This window comes from Mytilus edulis, chromosome 5 (assembly GCF_963676685.1).
Source record: "Mytilus edulis chromosome 5, xbMytEdul2.2, whole genome shotgun sequence".
In the NCBI taxonomy this organism is placed as follows: Eukaryota; Metazoa; Mollusca; class Bivalvia; order Mytilida; family Mytilidae; genus Mytilus; species Mytilus edulis.
Window position 1 is genome coordinate 20,883,225 of NC_092348.1, and position 25,471 is coordinate 20,908,695.

Genomic DNA, 25,471 nt, shown 5'->3' on the forward strand with positions numbered 1-25,471 from the left:
CAAGCCTTCATGGTCCCCCTTAGTCAAGAATGACCAAAAACTGTCATGAAGGTTCCCATGTAGTTTTCTTGCTATTTTTGGTAATTGTTATGGGGGTTAAAAATTATGTGGAGCTTATTTTTCAGGGACACTGTCAAATTCAGAAGTCATGATGATGAACCCATTACCGGTATTGCTGATTTGCAGCAACAACAAAACGATTCGTACGGGTTATGTAAAAGGTTGAAGAGATTTTAAGGGCAAAAATTGACAAATGAAAAGGTTTTTAATGACTTTATCTAGCAAGTTGATGCTATGATGCAACATGCATCTTTCGAGTCTGAATGTAAACTGGAAACGCGGATGTATCAATTTGATTGTAAACTACGAAATGAATTCGGAATTACGATACGTTATTTCTTTGGGTGAACAGTAAATATTTTTAAAAGTTTTTACTTTTGAACTTTTAAAGTAATTCTATATTATAGTTACAGCATAGCTCGAATTATTTGCGATGAAATAATGTTAATGTTTTATGTCTTATTTTGTACTTCTTAAAAAAGGGGGGTGCTGATTGCGTAAGTCAATATAAAAGCATGTGTTCAACTTGTGTTTTCTTTGTAACTGGATTATTAATTTATTTATTTAGTCTAAATCATCATTAGCATTTGCTGAAACTTAGTTTAATAATTCGATAAATTAATCGTCTATCTTCAGAAAGTGTTCTCCTGTCAGGTTAGTCGATCTACCTGTACAAGGTCAGGTACAAGTGATTAACTATCTTAATCCGGATATCCCTCAGGCGTAAGAACTGTATTGGATTATATATAACAGCCTAAGGGTTATGCAATTACATGCATTTGATTATAATCGCTAAAAAAAATGGCGTCGGGCGAAATAAATTTGAACGATGGCGCAAGACATTTAACAATGGCGCAAGACATTTTAAAGATGGCGCGGGTCATTTGACGATGGCGGAAGATATTTGACAATGGCGGGGCGCCATCATTAAACAGGTCATGGAGATCCCTGTATACTTCAAGTAACTCATAGAAGTTCAAAACCAAAGTTGAATTAAGAGAATAGACTTTTGCAGTTATATCTGTCCATTTAATAACCTGGTATGCCCATTGCAAACAAGTTCTGATGGAGTTACACAAATAAAATAAAATAATAAAGTACACAGCTAAGGAATGAATGATAAATTACAAATACTCAGTATCTCACCTTTGCAATTTGGCTCCAAACATTTGACAACATTGGTATCTGTTCCAAACTTGGTCACGTCCAAATTTTCTGAAAGTAATATAATACACAAACAAGATTAAGACTTATCTTGATTGAAAAACAAAGTTCAAGTTTAACAGAAACCTGATTGAAAAGGTAGTTACTTTGACATCAGTTGAAGAAATTTGTAATGTTGAAGTTACACCAGTTTTGCTTCCATAATTTGATTTATTCCTAGATGATCAGACCTTCATTACCAATGTCCAGTTATAAATTGTCAAAATGAATATCTATGGTTCCACTGGAACTGGATAAGACACTGATAGTAACATTAATATGCAATGATGAAAATATAAACATATCTTGAAATTCGTTTAACCTAAAGAAGTAATTTTGAACATGACAAATTTAGTGGCTTAAAAATAATCTCCCTTATGCATAGTTTATATTCCATGATGTGATTTGTATGTTTATTTAAAGATAGATGCATCAAAAACTAAAACTATAAAAACTTTTTTGAAATTCATATAAAATTATATATTGTTTTTGTTTGGAATAAGTCAATATGTTATGATCAACGACAAATATAATTCACCCCAATTGAACATGAACAACCCTAACAACATATGAAATGTATACTTCAAGTAACTCAAAGAAGTTCAAAACCAAGTTGAATCAAGAAAATAGACTTTTGCAGTTATATCTTTCCATTAATAACCTGGTATGCCCATTGCAAACAAGTTCTCAGGGATTAAAACAAATAAAATAAAATAATTAAGTACACGGCTAAGGAATGAATGATAAATTACAAAAACTCAGTATCTTACCTTTGCAATTTGGCTCCAAACAGTTGACAACATTGGTGTCTGTTCCAAACTTGGTCACATCCAAATTTTCTGAAAGTAATATAATACACAAACAAGATTAAAACCAATCTTAATCATGTTAATTGAAACAAGAATATGTGCAAAGTACACGGATGCCCCACTCAATCATTGTCCATGGACCGTGAAATAGGGTAAAAATCTAATTTGGCATTAAAATTAGAAGGATTATACTATAGGGAACATGTGTACTAAGTATCAAGTTGATTTGACTTCAATTTCATCAAAAACTACCTTGACCAAAAACTTTAACCTGAAACTTCCATTTTCATTTTCTATGTTAAAATTAGAAGGATTATACTATAGGGAACATGTGTACCAAGTTTCAAGTTGATTTGACTTCAATTTCATCAAAAACTGCCTTGACCAAAAACTTTAACCTGAAACTTCCATTTTCACAATTTGGGTTTAAAATTAGAAAGATCATATCATAAGCAACAAGTGTACCAAGTTATAAGTTGATTGGACTTCAGCTTCATCAAAAACTACCTTGACCAAAAACTTTAACATGAAACTCCCTCTTTCATTTTCTATGTCCAATGGACTGTGAAATTGGGGTCAAAAGTATAATTTGGCTTTAAAATTAGAAAGATCATATCATAAGCAACAAGTGTACCAAGTTATAAGTTGATTGGACTTCAGCTTCATCAAAAACTACCTTGACCAAAAACTTTAACATGAAACTCCCTCTTTCATTTTCTATGTCCAATGGACTGTGAAATTGGGGTCAAAAGTATAATTTGGCTTTAAAAATAGAAAGATCATATCATAAGCAACAAGTGTACCAAGTTATAAGTTGATTGGACTTCAGCTTCATCAAAAACTACCTTGACCAAAAACTTTAACCTGAAGCAGGACGAACGAACGAACGAATGAACGGACGAACGAACGAACGGAGCCACAGACCAGAAAACATAATGCCCCTATACTATCGTGGGCATAAAAACAAGTTTCTTCCATCCATGAAAAATTTAACCATAAAGAATATTTATAAATGATTGAACTTTTAAATCAGTATAAGTTTAACAGAAACCTGGTTGAAAAGGTAAGTATTTTGACATCAGTTTAAGAAATTTGCAGTGATGAAGTGATACCTGTTTTGCTTTCATAATTTGATTTATTCCTTAATGATTAGATCTTCTTTACCAATGTCCAGTTATAAATTGTCAAAATGAATATCTAGGGTTTCACTGGAACTGGATTAGACACTGATAGTTACATTAATATGCAATGATGAAAATATAAACATATCTTGAAATTCGTTTAACCCAAAGAAGAAATTTTGAACTTGACAAATTTAGTGGCTTAAAAATAATCTCCCTTTATATGCATAGTATAAATAACTTGATGTGATGTGAATGTTTATTTAAAATTTTCTTTTGCATTTTTTCAACCAATATAATTGTATAAATTAAAACCAAATAAAACAAACATCTAACAAAATATCAAAGCTTTACTTCAAGAAACTCATAGAAGTTCAAAACCAAGTTGAATCAAGAGAATAGACTTTTGCAGTTATATCTGTCCATTTAATAACCTGGTATGCCCATTGGAAACAAGTTCTGATGGAGTTACACAAATAAAATTAAATTAAAAAGTACACAGATAAGGAAAGAATGATAAATTACAAAAACTCAGTATCTTACCTTTGCAATTTGGCTCCAAACAGTTGACAACATTGGAATCTGTTCCAAACTTGGTCACGTCCAAATTTTCTGAAAGTAATATAACACACAAACAAGATTAAAACTCATCTTAATTGAAACTAGATGTGGCAAAGCCACACGAATGGCCCCGTCCCAAAAAGTTGAAAAATCTGCAATTTCAATGTAAACACATGTGGACTCAAACATGATGGTAGTCTCATATATCAAAAATCAGCTCAAAATCTGGAGGGGAATAAAGAAAAAATCCGTATAACTGTAAATTTCAATAATTTATCAAAGTCCAAAGCCTGTAATATCAGGGAAAATAAGCGGAGAGGAACGAAACTTAAGCTTGACCTATAACTCATCATGGTTAACTCACATACCAAAAATCAGCCCAATATCTGAAGGCGTTTAGAAAAAAGTCCATATAACTGTGATTTTCAACAATTTCTTAAAGTCAAAAGCCCCTAATTTCGGCAAAAATTGGTGGAGCAGAACAAAACTTGAACTTGATCTGTAACTCATCATGGTTATCTCACATACCAAAAATCAGCCCAATATCTGAAGGCATTCTAAAGGTTTGTTGCGGAATGATGGAATGACAGAATTAGGGAAAGACAGAAAGACGGAAAGACAAATTACCGAATTTCATACAAGGGTTAAACTATATGGCACTGACAACTTCGTTCTGGAGCCATAAAAACAAGTTTCTTCCATCCATGAAAAATTGAACCATAAAGAATATATATAAATGAATGAACTTTTATATCAGTTAATGTTTAACAGAAACCTGGTTGAAAAGGTAGGTACTTTGACATCAGAAATTGGTATAACTGTAATTTTCAATAATTTATCAAAGTCCAAAGCCTGTTATTTCAGGGAAAATAAGCAGAGAGGAACCAAACTTAAGCGTGACCCATAACTCATCATGGTTAACTCACATACCAAAAATCAGCCCAATATCTGAAGGGGTTTAGAAAAAAGTCCATATAACTGTGATTTTCAACAATTTCTCAAAGTCAAAAGCCCCTAATTTCAGCAAAAACAAGAAGTAATTGTAACAGGATGCTGTTACGAAGTCTCCCAAACAAAGCTCCCATATTCATTTGATTTGTTTAATTGTCCAATACAACAATAAATATGGTTAAGGGGTGAAGATCTTGACCGTTTACAAGTTTTCAAACAAGAGGGGGTGGGGTGACCTCCTAAGGACTTCCTTTTTTTTTCCATTTAATTTGTTATACAAGAATATATATGGTTTAGGAGTTGGGATCTGGACAGTTTACAAGTAAATAGCACATTCTCAAATTTAATGGGGTGGGGTGACCCCCAGGGACTTCCCTTAAATTTCATTTGATTTGTTTTATTGTCCCCTACAAGAATTTATATGGTTTTGGGGTGGGGATCTGGAACGTTTACAAGATAATAGCACATTCTCAAATTGAACGGGGTGGGGGTGACCCCCAGGGACTTCCCTTTTACAATATTAAATTTGTTTTATCGTCCCATTCAAGAATATATATGGTTTAGGGGTGGGGATTTGGACCATTTACAAGATAATAGTATATTCTCAAATTTAAGGGGGTGGGATGACCCCCCAGGGATTCCCCCTTTATTTCATGTGATTTGTTTTATTGTCCTATGATCATTTCTGAAGACTGTGTGTGTTTATCACTTAAAGTTTTCAAGTTATATTCATTTGAAAATTTTCGAAAATAAAATCCCATAGGGTTCTATAGTAAACCCCTCCCTTCTTTCGGCCCCCCAAAATACCCCTTAATAGACCCCAATGCACAAACGAACGACTGATGGCTCCCCTAGACATATAAGTCTAACATTTTATGAAACCCTAAGTAAATCTGACAAGTGGTTTTTGAGAAACGCTGCGGACAAGTTCATTTTTTTTAAAGTGGCGGAAGAAAAAGAAAAAGAAGAAGAATAATAAAAATAATAAGAACTGAGCAAAAACAATAAGTCTCCAAACTTTGTTTGGGAGACTTAATTAGTGGAGCGGAACGAAACTTACACTTGATCTGTAACTCATCATGGTCAACTCACATACCAAAAATCAGTCCAATATCTGAAGGCATTTAGAGAAAAACTCTGTATAAGGGTTTGTTGCAGAATGACGGAATGACAGAATTAGGGAAGGACAGAATTTCGGAATTTTGGACAAGGGTAAAACTATATGGCACCAAATACTTCGTTGCGGAGCCATAAAAACAAGTTTCTTCCATCCATGAAAAATATAACCATAAAGAATAAATATAAATGATTGAACTTTTATATCGGTTCAAGTTTAACAGAAACCTGGTTGAAAAGGTAGGTACTTTGACATCAGTTGAAGAAATTTGCAGTGATGAAGTGACACCAGTTCTGCTTTCATAATTTCATTTATTCCTAAATGATCAGACTTTCTTTACCAATGTCCAGTTATCAATTGTCAAAATAAATATCTAGGGTTCCACTAAAATTGGATAAGACACTGATAGAAATATTAATATGAAATGATGAAAATATAAAAACATATCTCGAAATTCGTTTAACCTAAAGAAGTAATTTTGAACTTGACAAATTTAGTGGCTTAAAAATACTCTCCCTCATGCATAGTTTAAATTCCTTGACGTGATGTGAGTGTTTATTAAAACTTTTCTTTTGCATTTTTTCAACCAATATAATTGTATAAATGGACAACAGATGCATCAAAAACTAAAACTGTAAACAAAATTTGACTTTCATATAAAATTATTTATTGTTTTGTTTAGAATAAGTCAATATGTCATGAACATAGACAAATATAATTCAACCTAATTGAGCCTGTAAAAACAAATAAAACAAACACCTCACAAAATATCAAAGCTTTACTTCAAGAAACTTAAAGAAGTTCAAAACCAAGTTGAATCAAGAGAATAGACTTTTGCAGTTATATCTGTCCATTTAATAACCTGGTATGCCCATTGGAAACAAGTTCTGATGGAGTTACACAAATAAAATAAAATAAAAAAGTACACTGCTAAGGAATGAATGATAAATTACAATCAAAGAGCTGAAAGCTCTGAAGACAAATGACGCCACTGTCTCTAATATTGGGATAGTTTTTATGCAAGTCTTGATTTTCACATACCGTAATTAGTTTAACAATGCAACATGTCTCGTAAGCATATAATTGATATTCGTATATATGTGTGTGTGTGAAGTGAAGGTGACAACTGGCTGTTTTTTTAAGACAAATGAATAGGTCAAGACTACCTGAATTGTACAAATAAATACCGTAGAAAGGCTTGTATATTTCTCACTGGTACATAGTTTGAATCCGGGTCCGTTCGCCCCCTTTCACTTTCACACCCTAAATGTTCGCACCCAATCTTAATTGGTTTTGTGTTGAATAACTCTGTAAGCAAGTGTTTTCTTATAAGTATAATTGTTGTCATTGTCTCAAAATAAAGTGAGACAGCATTTTTATTTGTGTTGAATAAATCTTAATCATGTTTTGGATAGCGTATTGTTAAAAATAATAATAATCCTTTCTAATTAAAGTGGTATTTTGTCAACGTTTTATTTTGTGTTGAATAACTCTTAATCATGTTTTGGTTAGTGTATTGCTATAACTTTGTTTCATTGACTTCTTTCAAAATGAAGTGAGATTCTGACTATGTTTTTTTCTGTGTGTTGAATAGATTTTATCATGTTTTGGTTATAATAGTGGATTGCTATATTTTGGTTCCTATATTTTATTGTTTCGTTGTTTCAGATCAAAGGGACCAAGCTGTTAAAAACAATTATCTTTTGTGTTTTTCCTTTAAAATCTTCAATGTTTTACTCATACCAAGCTATAAATACATTCAGTATTTACACCAAAGCAATTTAAAACAACAATCATGATTTTCCAATTATTCAACTTGAATTTGAATTAAAATTGAGCGCGAATGAGTAGAGTGCGAACGGACCTTGGGTGCGAACGTGCGAGGTGCGAACCTGCAAGGTGCGAAAGTGTATTGGGCGCGAACAGACCTGATACCACAAAATATTAAGTAAATAATCTTTTTGTTACTGTTATCAAAGGTCTAATGAAACTCAGGTAATTTCAAACATTTGTCAAAGAATTCTAGTCAAACCGGCACCTGGTTAAATTGGCACCTGGACAAATCGACACCTGGTTAAATCGACACCTGATATAGTCAATTCGTCACCCATGTTAAATATATATTTTAACAGTATTTTAAGCAAAAAGAGTAAAAATAAGTAAGGGGCTGCCAGAATTTTTTTCAGTATTTAAAAAAGAGTTAAATACTAACTTTCACATTTTTGGGTGTTCATTGTACATTTTGTATATATTTATTTTTCTCAACTAAATGACATTTTTGGTGTATTTTTAATGATATATATATGAGTAGTCAAAATAATTATTACGTCTGGCAAGGCTTTTTTAATTTTATTCTGGGACACCTTCCTATGACCGCAAGGCTATGTTAATTTTTTTCTGGTACGCCTTCCTAAGAAAGCCTTCCTACAAACTTCGTAGGAAGACGTCACAGAAAAAAAATAAAATAGCCTTGCCAGACGTCATAATTATTTGGACTAATACATGAGATATTGGATATTTTTATGCATTATTCGAGATGGCTTGTAAAACTAAGATTTATTGGCAGTATTGACCACAGCTTTTTATTATTAACACAAATTTAAATATGTACACATATAGATTCAACGATATAAATTGTTCAACTAGATAGATTCATAGATGTATAGATTCATAGATGTATAGATCATTTTTTGGTTACCTCTGGCAACCTACAGATACTAGATAGATGTATGATCCTGGGATACAGCGATCAACTAACTTAGCTGTTGGATCCTGGGATACAGCGATCCACAAAATGTACTTTTAATGTCACTAAAATATAGACAACTGTAACTGTAGTTTATCACACGCAGCGAAGTTGCCAAACACATTTTTCACTTTTTAACGATCAAATGTTTCTATACAACCAACATCTAACTGACTACTGCAATTTTTGACATCACATGGCAAATCATCAATGGAGGAGAATTTTTCATACTGGAACTCTAACTACTCGTATATACATGTACCTGAAAATAAAAAGAACAAAAGAGCAGTACCCAAACAAAACTACATGGTTTAACTATATATGGTGGAGGGAGGGTGGGTATTTTCAAAATACTTCTCTCTGTATTGTAATTACACGTTTGTTCACTTGCAGCTCAAAGTTGAAAAGAACGCTAACGTCAAATTGACGTCACCACTATACAGCTTATCGACTATATATGCATTTATAAAGTAGAGCACTGCAACGGACGATATTAAAACTTTCCACTAGAATAACCGAATTTATGTATATTACATAAATTCTATTATTCGAGATGGCTTGTAAAACTAAGATTTATTGGCAGTATTGACCACAGCTTTTTATTATTAACACAAATTTAAATATGTACACATATAGATTCAACGATATAAATTGTTCAACTAGATAGATTCATAGATGTATAGATTCATAGATGTATAGATCATTTTTTGGTTACCTCTGGCAACCTACAGATACTAGATAGATATATATAGATAGATAGATGTATGATCCTGGGATACAGCGATCAACTAACTTAGCTGTTGGATCCTGGGATACAGCGATCCACAAAATGTACTTTTAATGTCACTAAAATATAGACAACTGTAACTGTAGTTTATCACACGCAGCGAAGTTGCCAAATTGATTAGGTACGGTATATGTCAAACTCAACCGTACCGGATCAACCGCCACTAAAGTGGGGATGAAGCTGCGATAGGACTGTGGCCAATACTGTTTTAAAATTATCTAAGATATACTCATACTAGTACCAAATGTATCTGGATATGTATAAGAACCAGAACAAATAAACATTTCAAGCGCACCTTGCAAATTATTTAGAAATATGTCATTTCCTAGATCAGTCAAATGAACACCATCTTCCTTTAAAAAAATACTATTAGGAAGAATATCTGGATACTTTATATAATGTCGCCCATTCTTTAACACGAATGAAGCAATGGCACTATTTATTCTTATTCTGCATGCCATCATGCTATCCTGACTTTTTGAATGACGCCAATTTGTTCTGGGTAAAATCTGAGACCATACAATCGAACTGTTCGGTAGATAACTTTGTACCTTCTCCAAGGTGGCCTTGATTTCATTCCTTAAAAATCCTAATTTTGTCTTCCCCAAATCATTTCCAGCAATATGAAGGACAAGATATTTCGGCGCTTTTTCATATTTCATCAGTCTTTTTATTGTCGATTCCAAATCTTTTAAACCCATGCCACCATACCCTTGCCACCAAATTTTGACTCCTATTCTATGGAGACCTAAATTTACACCACCTGTTCTACTTCTTGCGTGTACAAATGCATTTCTTATCAAAGATGAGCCTACTATCCATACTGACACTTCTTGGCCTACAATTTAATACATGTATGTATTGACATGAAATATACTAAATTGACCATCAAATTCAACGAAATTTATTCAAAATTGTGGTATTCGTATATAACTTTTGAAAGTATCAGAACTCCAACGACCCATTACTTTAATTTGCTCGTCAGAAAAACCAAGCATAGTTGCTGAAGTAGCACTACCGATTCTAAATGAGTGCGTCCCATACTTTGATTGATCAAAACCAATATACCCCAGGGCTTGTTTTAGAATTCCTGAAAACTGATATCGAGTCATTGGAGAGCCATTAAAGTGGCAATATAATTGACCACTAATTCGAGGTCGAATCTTTAAATATTCTTGCAGTAATTTTACCGGACAAATTCCAACATCTGATTGTCGGGCCACAAAAATTGAAGTCCCTCGACCTAGCTGGTCTGTTTTTGAAGACGCCAAGTATATTTTTATATTATGATTAGTAACCTCCACATTTTCAATTTTAATGGCATGATTAGACCCTTCCCTGCCACATGCAGTTGTCATTTCACCAACTCGCAGAAATGCAAAAAATCCCATTGAAAAAGCACTAGAAAATCAGACCGCTTCATATCTGGAGCTACAAAATGCTGGCAAAATTTTTATAATATTTTTTAACAGATCTATAGTAATAGGTAATCTACTGTCAGGTCTCTTTAACTTTGACCTTGCCATTCCATCAATCATTTTTCTTACAACAAATAATTGAGACATATCTTCGTAATTATTAATCTTATTATAAAAACTGATGGCTGAAATATAACATTTCACCGTAGATGAGGCCATGTCCAAGCAAGACATGTATGCAATGAACTGAGTAATGTGGTTCAATGGTATTGGAAAACTATGATCTAAATCAAAACTATCCCTAAATTTAGCCAAAGCATTTAAAGCTCGTTGATAAGCTTGAATTGTATTAGGAGCAAGCGAACAATTAATTAATCTGTTTGTTTCAAACTCAATATCAAATCTCTGAACTCTTCTGGGTTGTTTTCTGGAACCGACTCGGCCCCGGGTGCTAGTTCCCGGAATCTCTTCAACTGAAAACGAGAAATCGAGTCTGCAATTTCATTTTTACAACCATCAATATGTTGTGCTTTAAACTGAATATTGTGATGCATTGTAAAAAGAACAAGGGGGCGAATAAATGCCATCACACGCTTCGACTTGGCAGTTCTTTTATTGATAATGCTAACTAATGCCATATTGTCAATTCGAAATAAAATCTTTCGATTTTGGAAATTTGATGCCCATATAAACATAGCTAAAACAATTGGAACTAACTCTTAAAAAGTAATGTCCCTCATGATTGGCATATTTGACCATGCTTCCGGCCATTTATATTGTGCCCATTTACCATCAAAATATGCACCACAACCTAAATCTGAGTTACCACAGCTGTCAGTGTACAAATGCAACGTTTCATTTGTTATCCAAGTGTTTTCTGATAGATAACAATCTCCGTTAAAATGTTCCAGAAAAATCAGCCAAATTTTTGCATCTTCTCTGAGATCATTATTTATTCTAATTGAATAAAAAGGCTTTTTATTTTTTATAGACCCTATGACATCATAAAACCTGCGACGGAAAGCCCTAGACGAAGTAATCGCCCTTGAACAGAAAGCCATCAAACCCACTACTGATTCTAAGTCCTTGTGTGTAATCTTTTTATTCAACAAAATCGGTTCAAGTAAAGACTTTAGCTTTAACAATTTGTCTTGTGGTATTCTGACAACCATTTCAACAGTGTCAATGACCAATCCTAAAAATTTCAAAGATGTTACAGGTCCAAATCGGCTTTTCTAAAAAAGGACCAGCCATCCTACCCGCTTTTACCTCCTGATCTAACTTATCCAACGTTTCACCTTTATGACAATTTGCCGACTGTAAATTTTTGGAAATAAAAGAAATTCTCGGACCTGAATATTTCAAACGAAAACCACATAAAAATCCTTCATATAATTCTTTTGCTACACCTGCATGCGGATATGCCCTCAGCATATTTTTCAAAACACCAATCTTAATAGGGGTTCTACCAAGTCGCCATAGTTCTGATATTTGGTCTAGATCTTGCTTGTGTGAACTGTGTGGCATTTCTTGGGGAAAATCTGACTCTTGACTCGGCGCTCCTTGGGCGAAATTGAAACTGGGGCCCTGCTCTATACTGAGCCCCGGGTGCCCGAAACTGAAACTGAGAGCCTGTGTTATATTGTGTATTACCAACATGTGGTCTCACATTTCCCAGTTGTCTTTGACAGTTTATAACTGGATGTGAACCATTACACCTTAAACACAAATGGCTATAAAAGCAAGGTGTTTTCCAACAGCTTCCCTCATAGTTATAACTATAGCATTTGTTCCCATGACCACTACTGTCTTGAATATTACTATTAGATACATTTAAGGACACATTTGAGATAGTATTCACTGGTTGCATATATAACAACCATAGCTCATTGTCTATATTACTCCATAAACTGGATGGTTCATGAGCTTTTCTTAGTCTATATTGCTCATCGTAATTTTTCCAACCCATACCTTGGTTTCTTTGAGCCCCAAGGCGTATTGTGTGCATGTATTTTAACAATTCCTTAAATCGGTTTACGTGCACAGCACAATAAATATAAATAAAAATGATGAAAGCATCTGTCCACTTTTCAATATTTGTAATTTTTGATTGTTGAGAAATGGGTTGTAAAATGAATTCCCCTTGAGCCCATGTCAACTTTTGTTTGTCAGAACCCGTGTTGACTGAATTATTTAATAGACAAGCTAAATCTATGAATTCCCCTTTCAATATTTTTTCTTTAATTGACTGTGTTACATTTATGCCTAGGTTCTCATGAACACTTTCAATTCTATTGGGAATTTGTACATAATTATTATTGGTCACATTACCTGTTTGTGACACAAACTGCGTGTTATCAACAGTTGGCTGGGGGTCTATTGCTGGTCTTGGTTGCCATGATAACATGTCCGGAATGTGGACGGAGTTGTCCTGATTACTGGAAAATGTTGGCATCAACATTCTTGTCGTTGATAATGTTGCAGTTGTTGGTATGACAGCGCCGTCATGTCCCGAAGTTGAATAGATAGCCTCAGGCCTTGTAACCGTCATAGATGATTGTACTGACGCCCGTGACGAAACTCCCTTCGACACCACCGGGGTCCTTCTTACTCCAGCTCTCGCTGATGCTGTACGCTTCCTGGTACCTCTTCTCAACACACTGAAACTCACAATTATATTTATTTATTCATTTATTTTTATTAATTTTATTTATTTAATGGGCGTCAAGTTGGTTACCTATTCCCTATTCCCTATTCGTTACCTATTCCCTATTCCCTATTCGTTGCCTATTCGTTACCTATTCCCTATTCCCTATTCGTTACCTATTCGTTACCTATTCCCTATTCCCTATTCGTTGCCTATTCGTTACCTATTCCCTATTCCCTATTCGTTACCTATTCGTTACCTATTCCCTATTCCCTATTCGTTACCTATTCGTTACTTATTTGATTTTTAATATCCTTCCCCCTTTTTAATTATGGCATGGAATAGTTTAATATGGCTGCCGTTACCATGGAAACGGCACAATTGTGAAAAAAATGAGCTTTTGGTTTTTGGTGAACTGTTTGGATATGCTTCAACTCAGAATCATCATATTTTAAAACAATGTAGGTGCCCACTATATACAGGTGTTGGATGATTTTGGCGATCATTGGAACTACTATGTTGCCATGGAAACTACACCAAAATTTTCAAAATTCTCAAAATGCTCAAAATTTCATGAAACTTCACAGTAATGATGAGCAACATTGGAGTTGGAATTTCCAAAATAGGTCTTGTTACCATGGAAACAATGCAAAAAGGTCAAAAATTTCAAAAATAAGAATTTTCCGCAAACTGGATGAAACTTTACAGGAATGGTAACTGGCATAGGCAGAGTTGGATTTTGAAGTTAGAATTTTCAAAATGGCCGCCGTAATCATGGAAACAGCAAAAATATCAAAAATTCAAAATGTTTAAACTTAATGAAACTTTGCAAAAATGTTACTAGACATCTGTAGATGCTCTCTTTGACTTTGGAATTGTCAAAATGGCTGCCGCTCACCTGGTAATAGGGGGAAGGGGTGCCTTCCGTTATTGCTAGCAATTACAAATCTAGTTGTTAATAGTCTTACATATGGTAATAGTTCTGAATTGGTTGAGGTAAAATGATCTTTTTATGACTTATTTATATGTGTTTGTGCTCAACCGATCCTTTTACTTCATGTTCGATACGCATTTGTTCCTTACTTCTTTTTTTATACGTTCTACCTTTTAACTGCTTTATGTCCGTATGTTTGAAGTTGGAGCTTGGTTCGACGGGATGAAATCACCGTGTTAGCGCTTGCTAAAAAACGAAGATGTGGTATGATTGCCAATGAGACAACACTCCACATTAGACCAAAATGACACAGAAATTATCAACTATAGTTCACTGTACGGCCTTCAACAATGAGCATAGCCCAAACCGTGTAGTCACCTATAAAAGGCCCAGACATGACAACCTCATACAATTCAAACAACAAAACTGACGGCCGTATTTCATATACAAAAAAATAAACGGAAATATGTAACACAAAAACAAACGATAACTACTTAATTTCAGGCTCTTGTCTAGGGACAGGCACATACTTACATAATGTGGTAGAGTTAAACATGTAAGCAGGGTGTACATCGTTTCGGAGCATGCTATTACCTTGTTTAATTCGTTCCATCACTCGCTTATAATTCGCTTATAATACGTGTATCTTACGTTGCACCTTTTAAAACATAATTTTCAATTGTTTTGTTGTCTCTGGTGGAAGATTTGGGCTCTTAGAGGTGATATAACTCTATAAGTGCATTTGTATCCGTTCCAGCGGTCGGATAATACCCTGTTAAATATTCGTTACTAATTCGCTTTTAAAAAGTTTGTTGTACGTTGCACCTTTTAGAAAAGGATTTCCAATTGTGTTCATATCTCTGGTGGTAATAATGTGTTCTTATAGATGAAATACCCCTATAAGCGCATATGTACTCGTTCCAGCGATCGGTTAATACCCTGTTACATATTCGTTACCTATTCGTTACCTATTCACTTATAGTACGTTTGTTGTACGTTGCACCTTTTAGAAAAGGATTTTCAATTAAATTCATATCTCTGGTGGTAACAATGTGTTCTTAGAGATGAAATGACCCCATTAGAGCGCATGTACCCGTTCCAGCGCTCGGTAAATAACCTGTTACCTATTCGTTACTTATTCGCTTTTAATGCGCGGGGTATACGGTGCACCTTTAAATAAATCGTTTTTTAATTGTGTTCATGTCTGGTGGTAACAATGTGTTCTTAGAGATGAAATGACCCCATTAGAGCGCATGTACCCGTTTCAGCGCTCGGTAAATAACCTGTTACCTATTCGTTACTTATTCGCTTTTAATGCGCGGGGTATACGGTGCACCTTTAAATAAATCGTTTTTTAATTGTGTTCAGGTCTCTGGTGGTAAGAATGTGTTCTTAGAGATGAAATTACCCTATTAGCGCGCATGTACCCGTTCCAGCGCTCGGTTAATACCCTGTTACATATTCGTTACCTATTCGCTTATAATACATTTTTTTATACGTTGCACCTGTTAGAAAAGGATTTTCAATTATGTCCAGGTCTCAGACGGTAACAATGTGTTCTTAGAGATGAAATGACCCCATTAGAGCGCATATACCCGTTCCAGCGCTCGGTAAAAAACCTGTTACCTATTCGTTACCTATTCGCTTTTAATGCGCGGGGTATACGGTGCACCTTGAAATAAATCGTGTTTTAATTGTGTTCAGGTCTCTGGTGGTAAGAATGTGTTCTTAGAGATGAAATTACCCTTTTAGCGCGCATGTACACGTTCCAGCGCTCGGTTAATACCCTGTTACCTATTCGTTACCTATTCGTTACCTATTCGCTTATAATACATTTTTTTATACGTTTCACCTGTTAGAAAAGGATTGTCAATTATGTCCATGTCTCAGGTGGTAACAATGTGTTCTTAGAGATGAAATTACCCTATTAGCGCTCATGTACCCGTTCCAGTGCTCGGTAAATAATCTTGTTACCTATTCGTTACCTATTCGCTTTTAATGCGCGGGGTATACGCTGCAACTTGAAATAAATCGTGTTTTAATTGTGTTCATGTCTGGTGGTAACAATGTGTTCTTAGAGATGAATGACCCCATTAGAGCGCATGTACCCGTTCCAGCGCTCGGAAAATAACCTGTTACCTATTCGTTACTTATTCGCTTTTAATGCGCGGGGTATACGGTGCACCTTTAAATAAATCGTTTTTTAATTGTGTTCAGGTCTCTGGTGGTAAGAATGTGTTCTTAGAGATGAAATTACCCTTTTAGCGCGCATGTACACGTTCCAGCGCTCGGTTAATACCCTGTTACCTATTCGTTACCTATTCGTTACCTATTCGCTTATAATACATTTTTTTATACGTTTCACCTGTTAGAAAAGGATTGTCAATTATGTCCATGTCTCAGGTGGTAACAATGTGTTCTTAGAGATGAAATTACCCTATTAGCGCTCATGTACCCGTTCCAGTGCTCGGTAAACAATCTTGTTACCTATTCGTTACCTATTCGCTTTTAATGCGCGGGGTATACGCTGCAACTTGAAATAAATCGTGTTTTAATTGTGTTCATGTCTGGTGGTAACAATGTGTTCTTAGAGATGAAATTTCCCATTTGAGCGCATGTACCCGTTCCAGCGCTCGGTAAATAACCTGTTACCTATTCGTTACTTATTCGCTTTTAATGCGCGGGGTATACGGTGCACCTTGAAATAAATCGTTTTTTAATTGTGTTCACATCTCTGGTGGTAAGAATGTGTTCTTAGAGATGAAATGACCCTATTAGCGCGCATGTACCCGTTCCAGCGCTCGGTTAATACCCTGTTACCTATTCGTTACCTATTCGTTACCTATTCGCTTATAATACATTTTTTTATACGTTTCACCTGTTAGAAAAGGACTTTCAATTATGTCCATGTCTCAGGTGGTAACAATGTGTTCTTAGAGATGAAATTACCCTATTAGCGCTCATGTACCCGTTCCAGTGCTCGGTAAATAATCTTGTTACCTATTCGTTACCTATTCGCTTTTAATGCGCGGGGTATACGCTGCAACTTGAAATAAATCGTGTTTTAATTGTGTTCATGTCTGGTGGTAACAATGTGTTCTTAGAGATGAAATGACCCCATTAGAGCGCATGTACCCGTTTCAGCGCTCGGTAAATAACCTGTTACCTATTCGTTACTTATTCGCTTTTAATGCGCGGGGTATACGGTGCACCTTTAAATAAATCGTTTTTTAATTGTGTTCAGGTCTCTGGTGGTAAGAATGTGTTCTTAGAGATGAAATTACCCTATTAGCGCGCATGTACCCGTTCCAGCGCTCGGTTAATACCCTGTTACCTATTCGTTACCTATTCGTTACCTATTCGCTTATAATACATTTTTTTATACGTTGCACCTGTTAGAAAAGGATTTTCAATTATGTCCAGGTCTCAGACGGTAACAATGTGTTCTTAGAGATAAAATGACCCCATTCGGGCGCATGTACCCGTTCCAGCGCTCGTTTAATACCCTGTTACCTATTCGTTACCTATTCACTTATAATACGTTTGTTGTATGTTGCACCTTTTAGAAAAGGATTTTTAATTGTCTCCATGTCTTTTGTGGTAACAATGTGTTCTTAGAGATGAAATTATCCTATTAGCGCGCATGTAACCGTTCCAGCGCTCGGTAAATACCCTGTTACCTATTCGTTACCTATTCACTTATAATACGTTTGTTGTACGTTGCACCTTTCAGAAAAGGATTTTCAATGGTGTCCGTGTCTCTGGTGGTAACAATGTGTTCTTAGAGATGAAATGACCCTATTAGCGCGCATGTACCCGTTCCAGCGCTCGATAAATACCATGTTACCTATTCGTTACCTATTCACTTATAATACGTTTGTTGTACGTTGCACCTTTTAAAAAAGGATTTTTAATTCAGTTCATATCTCTGGTGGTAATAATGTGTTTTTTTTAGATGAAATACCCCTATTAGCGCGTATGTACTCGTTCCAGCGCTCAGTTAATACCCTGCTTCTTATTCGTTCCTTATTTGCTTTTAATGCACGAGGTATACGTTGCACCTTGAAATAAATCGTTTTTTAATTGTGTTCATGTCTCTGGTGGTAACAATGTGTTCTTAGAGATGAAATGACCCTATTAGAGCGCATGAACCCGTTCCAGCGCTCGTTTAATACCCTATTACCTATTCGTTACCTATTCGTTACCTATTCACTTATAATACGTTTGTTGTATGTTGCACCTTTTAGAAAAGGATTTTTAATTGTCTCCATGTCTCTTGTGGTAACAATGTGTTCTTAGAGATGAAATGACCCTATTAGCGCGCATGTACCCGTTCCAGCGCTCGGTTAATACCCTGTTACCTATTCGTTACCTATTCGTTACCTATTCGCTTATAATACATTTTTTTATACGTTTCACCTGTTAGAAAAAGGATTTTCAATTATGTCCAGGTCTCAGACGGTAACAATGTGTTCTTAGAGATAAAATGACCCCATTAGAGCGCATGTACCCGTTCCAGCGCTCGGTAAATAACCTGTTACCTATTCGTTACCTATTCGCTTTTAATGCGCGGGGTATACGGTGCATCTTGAAATAAATCGTTTTTTAATTGTGTTCAGGTCTCTGGTGGTAAGAATGTGTTCTTAGAGATGAAATGACCCTATTAGCGCGCATGTACCCGTTCCAGCGCTCGGTTAATACCCTGTTATCCATTCGTTACCTATTCGTTACCTATTCGCTTATAATACATTTTTTTATACGTTTCACCTGTTAGAAAAGGATTTTCAATTATGTCCATGTCGCAGGTGGTAACAATGTGTTCTTAGAGATGAAATGACCCCATTAGAGCGCATGTACCCGTTCCAGCGCTCGGTAAATAACCTGTTACCTATTCGTTACCTATTCGCTTTTAATGCGCGGGGTATACGCTGCACCTTGAAATAAATCGTGTTTTAATTGTGTTCATGTCTGGTAGTAACAATGTGTTCTTAGAGATGAAATGACCCCATTAGAGCGCATGTACCCGTTCCAGCGCTCGGTAAATAACCTGTTACCTATTCGTTACTTATTCGCTTTTAATGCGCGGGGTATACGGTGCACCTTGAAATAAATCGTTTTTTAATTGTGTTCAGGTCTCTGGTGGTAAGAATGTGTTCTTAGAGATGAAATGACCCTATTAGCGCGCATGTACCCGTTCCAGCGCTCGGTTAATACCCTGTTACCTATTCGTTACCTATTCGTTACCTATTCGCTTATAATACATTTTTTTATACGTTTCACCTGTTAGAAAAGGATTTTCAATTATGTCCAGGTCTCAGACGGTAACAATGTGTTCTTAGAGATGAAATGACCCCATTAGAGCGCATGTACCCGTTCCAGCGCTCGGTAAATAACATGTTACCTATTCGTTACCCATTCGCTTTTAATGCGCGGGGTATACGCTGCAACTTGAAATAAATCGTGTTTTAATTGTGTTCATGTCTGGTGGTAACAATGTGTTCTTAGAGATGAAATGACCCCATTAGAGCGCATGTACCCGTTCCAGCGCTCGGTAAATAACCTGTTACCTATTCGTTATCTATTCGCTTTTAATGCGCGGGGTATACGGTGCACCTTGAAATAAATCGTTTTTTAATTGTGTTCAGGTCTCTGGTGGTAAGAATGTGTTCTTAGAGATGAAATGACCTTATTAGCGCGCATGTACCCGTTCCAGCGCTCGGTTAATACCCTGTTACCTATTCGTTACCTATTCGCTTATAATACATTTTTTTATACGTTTCACCTGTTAGAAAAGGATTTTCAATTATGTCCATGTCTCAGGTGGTAACAATGTGTTCTTAGAGATGAAATTACCCTATTAGCGCTCATGTACCTGTTCCAGCGCTCGGTTAATACCCTGTTCGTTACCTATTCGCTTATAATACATTTTTTTATACGTTGCACCTGTTAGAAAAGGATTTTTAATTCAGTTCATATCTCTGGTGGTAATAATGTGTTCTTTTAGATGAAATACCCCTATTAGCGCGTATGCACTCGTTCCAGCGCTCGGATAATACCCTGTTACTGATTCGTTCCCTATTCGCTTTTAATGCGCGGGTTATACGCTGCACCTTGAAATAAATCGTTTTTCAATTGTGCCCATGTCTCTGGTGGTAACAATGTGTTCTTAGAGATGAAATGACTCTATTAGCACGCATGTACCCGTTCCAGCGCTCGCTTTATACCTGTTACCTATTCGTTACCTATTCACTTATAATACGTTTGTTGTACGTTGCACCTTTCAGAAAAAGGATTTTCAATGGTGTCCGTGTCTCTGGTGGTAACAATGTGTTCTTAGAGATGAAATGATCCTATTAGCGCGTATGTACCCGTTCCAGCGCTCGATAAATACCCTGTTACCTATTCGTTACCTATTCACTTATAATACGTTTGTTGTACGTTGCACCTTTTAGAAAAGGATTTTTAATTCAGTTCATATCTCTGGTGGTAATAATGTGTTCTTTTAGATGAAATACCACTATAAGCGCGTATGTACTCGTTCCAGCGCTCAGTTAATACCCTGCTACTTATTCGTTCCTTATTTGCTTTTAATGCACGAGGTATACGTTGCACCTTGAAATAAATCGTTTTTTTAATTGTGTTCATGTCTCTGGTGGTAACAATGTGTTCTTAGAGATGAAATGACCCTATTAGAGCGCATGAACCCGTTCCAGCGCTCGCTTAATACCCTGTTACCTATTCGTTACCTATTCACTTATAATACGTTTGTTGTATGTTGCACCTTTTAGAAAAGGATTTTTAATTGTCTCCATGTCTTTTGTGGTAACAACGTGTTCTTAGAGATGAAATTACCCTATTAGCGCGCATGTAACCGTTCCAGCGCTCGGTTAACACCCTGTTACCTATTCGTTACCTATTCGTTACCTATTCACTTATAATACGTTTGTTGTACGTTGCACCTTTTAGAAAAGGATTTTTAATTCAGTTCATATCTCTGGTGGTAATAATGTGTTTTTTTTAGATGAAATACCCCTATTAGCGCGTATGTACTCGTTCCAGCGCTCAGTTAATACCCTGCTTCTTATTCGTTCCTTATTTGCTTTTAATGCACGAGGTATACGTTGCACCTTGAAATAAATCGTTTTTTAATTGTGTTCATGTCTCTGGTGGTAACAATGTGTTCTTAGAGATGAAATGACCCTATTAGAGCGCATGAACCCGTTCCAGCGCTCGTTTAATACCCTATTACCTATTCGTTACCTATTCACTTATAATACGTTTGTTGTATGTTGCACCTTTTAGAAAAGGATTTTTAATTGTCTCCATGTCTCTTGTGGTAACAATGTGTTCTTAGAGATGAAATTACCCTATTAGAGCGCATGTACCCGTTCCAGCGCTCGGTGAATACCCTGTTACCTATTCGTTACCTATTCACTTATAAAACTTTTGTTGTATGTTGCACCTTTTAGAAAAGGATTTTTAATTGTCTCCATGTCTCTGGTGGTAACAATGTGTTCTTAGAGATGAAATGACCCTATTAGCGTGCATGTACCCGTTCCAGCGCTCGATAAATACCCTGTTACCTATTCGTTACCTATTCACTTATATTACGTTTGTTGTACGTTGCATCTTTTAGAAAAGGATTTTTAATTCAGTTCATATCTCTGGTGGTAACAATGTGTTCTTTTAGATGAAATACCCCTATTAGCGCATATGTACTCGTTCCAGCGCTCAGTTAATACCCTGCTTCTTATTCGTTCCTTATTTGCTTTGAATGCACGAGGTATACGTTGCACCTTGAAATAAATCGTTTTTTAATTGTGTTCATGTCTCTGGTGGAACGGGTACATGAGCGCTAATAGGGTAATTTCATCTCTAAGAACACATTGTTACCACCTGAGACATGGACATAATTGAAAATCCTTTTCTAACAGTTGAAACGTATAAAAAATGTATTATATGCGAATAGGTAACGAATAGGTAACGAATAGGTAACAGGGTATTAACCGAGCGCTGGAACGGGTACATGCGCGCTAATAGGGTCATTTCATCTCTAAGAACACATTCTTACCACCAGACATGAACACAATTAAAACACGATTTATTTCAAGGTGCACCGTATACCCCGCGCATTAAAAGCGAATAAGTAACGAATAGGTAACAGGTCATTTACCGAGCGCTGGAACGGGTACATGCGCTCTAATGGGGTCATTTCATCTCTAAGAACACATTGTTACCACCAGACATGAACACAATTAAAACACGATTTATCTCAAGGTGCAGCGTATACCCCACGCATTAAAAGCGAATAGGTAACGAATAGGTAACAGGTTATTTACCGAGCGCTGGAACGGGTACATGCGCTCTAATGGTGTCATTTCATCTCTAAGAACACATTGTTACCACCTGAGACATGGACATAATTGAAAATCCTTTTCTAACAGGTGAAACGTATAAAAAAATGTATTATAAGCGAATAGGTAACGAATAGGTAACGAATAGGTAACAGGGTATTAACCGAGCGCTGGAACGGGTACATGCGCGCTGATAGGGTTATTTCATCTCTAAGAACACATTCTTACCACCAGAGACCTGAACACAATTAAAAAACGATTTATTTCAAGGTGCACCGTATACCCCGCGCATTAAAAGCGAATAAGTAACGAATAGGTAACAGGTTATTTACCGAGCGCTGGAACGGGTACATGCGCTCTAATGGGGTCATTTCATCTCTAAGAACACATTCTTACCACCAGACATGAACACAATTAAAACACGATTTATTTCAAGGTGCACCGTATACCCCGCGCATTAAAAGCGAATAGGTAACGAATAGGTAACAGGTTATTTACCGAGCGCTGGAACGGGTACATGCGCTCTAATGGGGTCATTTCATCTCTAAGAACACATTGTTACCGTCTGAGACCTGGACATAATTGAAAATACTTTTCTAACAGGTAAAACGTATAAAAAAATGTATTATAAGCGAATAGGTAACGAATAGGTAACGAATAGGTAATAGGGTATTAACCGAGCGCTGGAACGGGTACATGCGTGCTAATAGGGTAATTTCATCTCTAAGAACACATTCTTACCACCAGAGACCTGAACACAATTAAAACACGATTTATTTCAAGGTGCACCGTATACCCCGCGCATTAAAAGCGAATAAGTAACGAATAGGTAACAGGTTATTTACCGAGCGCTGGAACGGGTACATGCGCTCTAATGGGGTCATTTCATCTCTAAGAACACATTGTTACCACCAGACATGAACACAATTAAAACACGATTTATCTCAAGGTGCAGCGTATACCCCGCGCATTAAAAGCGAATAGGTAACGAATAGATAACAGGTTATTTACCGAGCGCTGGAACGGGTACATGCGCTCTAATGGTGTCATTTCATCTCTAAGAACACATTGTTACCACCTGAGACATGGACATAATTGAAAATCCTTTTCTAACAGGTGAAACGTATAAAAAAATGTATTATAAGCGAATAGGTAACGAATAGGTAACGAATAGGTAACAGGGTATTAACCGAGCGCTGGAACGGGTACATGCGCGCTGATAGGGTTATTTCATCTCTAAGAACACATTCTTACCACCAGAGACCTGAACACAATGAAAAAACGATTTATTTCAAGGTGCACCGTATACCCCGCGCATTAAAAGCGAATAAGTAACGAATAGGTAACAGGTTATTTACCGAGCGCTGGAACGGGTACATGCGCTCTAATGGGGTCATTTCATCTCTAAGAACACATTGTTACCACCAGACATGAACACAATTAAAACACGATTTATTTCAAGTTGCAGCGTATACCCCGCGCATTAAAAGCGAATAGGTAACGAACAGGTAACAGGTTATTTACCGAGCGCTGGAACGGGTACATGCGCTCTAATGGGGTCATTTCATCTCTAAGAACACATTGTTACCGTCTGAGACCTGGACATAATTGAAAATCCTTTTCTAACAGGTAAAACGTATAAAAAAATGTATTAAAAGCGAATAGGTAACGAATAGGTAACAGGGTATTAACCGAGCGCTGGAACGGGTACATGCGCGCTAATAGGGTAATTTCATCTCTAAGAACACATTCTTACCACCAGAGACCTGAACACAATTAAAACACGATTTATTTCAAGGTGCACCGTATACCCCGCGCATTAAAAGCGAATAAGTAACGAATAGGTAACAGGTTATTTACCGAGCGCTGGAACGGGTACATGCGCATTAATGGGGTCATTTCGTCTCTAAGAACACATTGTTACCACCAGACATGAACACAATTAAAACACGATTTATCTCAAGGTGCAGCGTATACCCCGCGCATTAAAAGCGAATAGGTAACGAATAGGTAACAGGTTATTTACCGAGCGCTGGAACGGGTACATGCGCTCTAATGGAGTCATTTCATCTCTAAGAACACATTGTTACCACCTGAGACATGGACATAATTGAAAATCCTTTTCTAACAGGTGAAACGTATAAAAAAATGTATTATAAGCGAATAGGTAACGAAGAGGTAACGAATAGGTAACGAATAGGTAACAGGGTATTAACCGAGCGCTGGAACGGGTACATGCGCGCTAATAGGGTAATTTCATCTCTAAGAATACATTCTTACCACCAGAGACCTGAACACAATTAAAAAACGATTTATTTCAAGGTGCACCGTATACCCCGCGCATTAAAAGCGAATAAGTAACGAATAGGTAACAGGTTATTTACCGAGCGCTGGAACGGGTACATGCGCTCTAATGGGGTCATTTCATCTCTAAGAACACATTGTTACCACCAGACATGAACACAATTAAAACACGATTTATTTCAAGGTGCAGCGTATACCCCGCGCATTAAAAGCGAATAGGTAACGAATAGGTAACAGGTTATTTACCGAGCACTGGAACGGGTACATGCGCTCTAATGGGGTCATTTCATCTCTAAGAACACATTGTTACCACCTGAGACATGGAAATAATTGAAAATCCTTTTCTAACAGGTGAAACGTATAAAAAAATGTATTATAAGCAAATAGGTAACGAATAGGTAACGAATAGGTAACAGGGTATTAACCGAGCGCTGGAACGGATACATGGGCGCTAATAGG

The 25,471-nt window shown here is 36.3% G+C and overlaps 1 protein-coding gene across 1 annotated transcript; it reads right to left on the minus strand.

Moving 5' to 3' along the window:
* Positions 1-8,349: 8,349 nt before the first annotated feature.
* On the minus strand, positions 8,350-13,424 carry LOC139523181 (uncharacterized). The gene is made up of 2 exons (XM_071316995.1): positions 13,105-13,424; positions 8,350-10,193 (listed from the first exon to the last, which is right to left on the minus strand). The coding sequence occupies exons 1-2, from the start codon at positions 13,322-13,324 to the stop codon at positions 9,574-9,576; spliced, it is 840 nt and encodes a 279-aa protein (XP_071173096.1). The 5' UTR covers positions 13,325-13,424; the 3' UTR covers positions 8,350-9,573.
* Positions 13,425-25,471: the final 12,047 nt, after the last annotated feature.

What these genes read in the sequence shown, in the direction of transcription:
- LOC139523181 (XM_071316995.1), bottom strand. Translation starts at nt 13,324, where the DNA reads ATGACGGTTACAAGGCCTGAGGCTATCTATTCAACTTCGGGACATGAC. An exon ending in GCAGTTTGTGTCACAAACAG is followed by an intron (nt 10,194 to 13,104) that starts GTAATGTGACCA and finishes ATTAAATTGTAG; the next exon opens with GCCAAGAAGTGTCAGTATGG.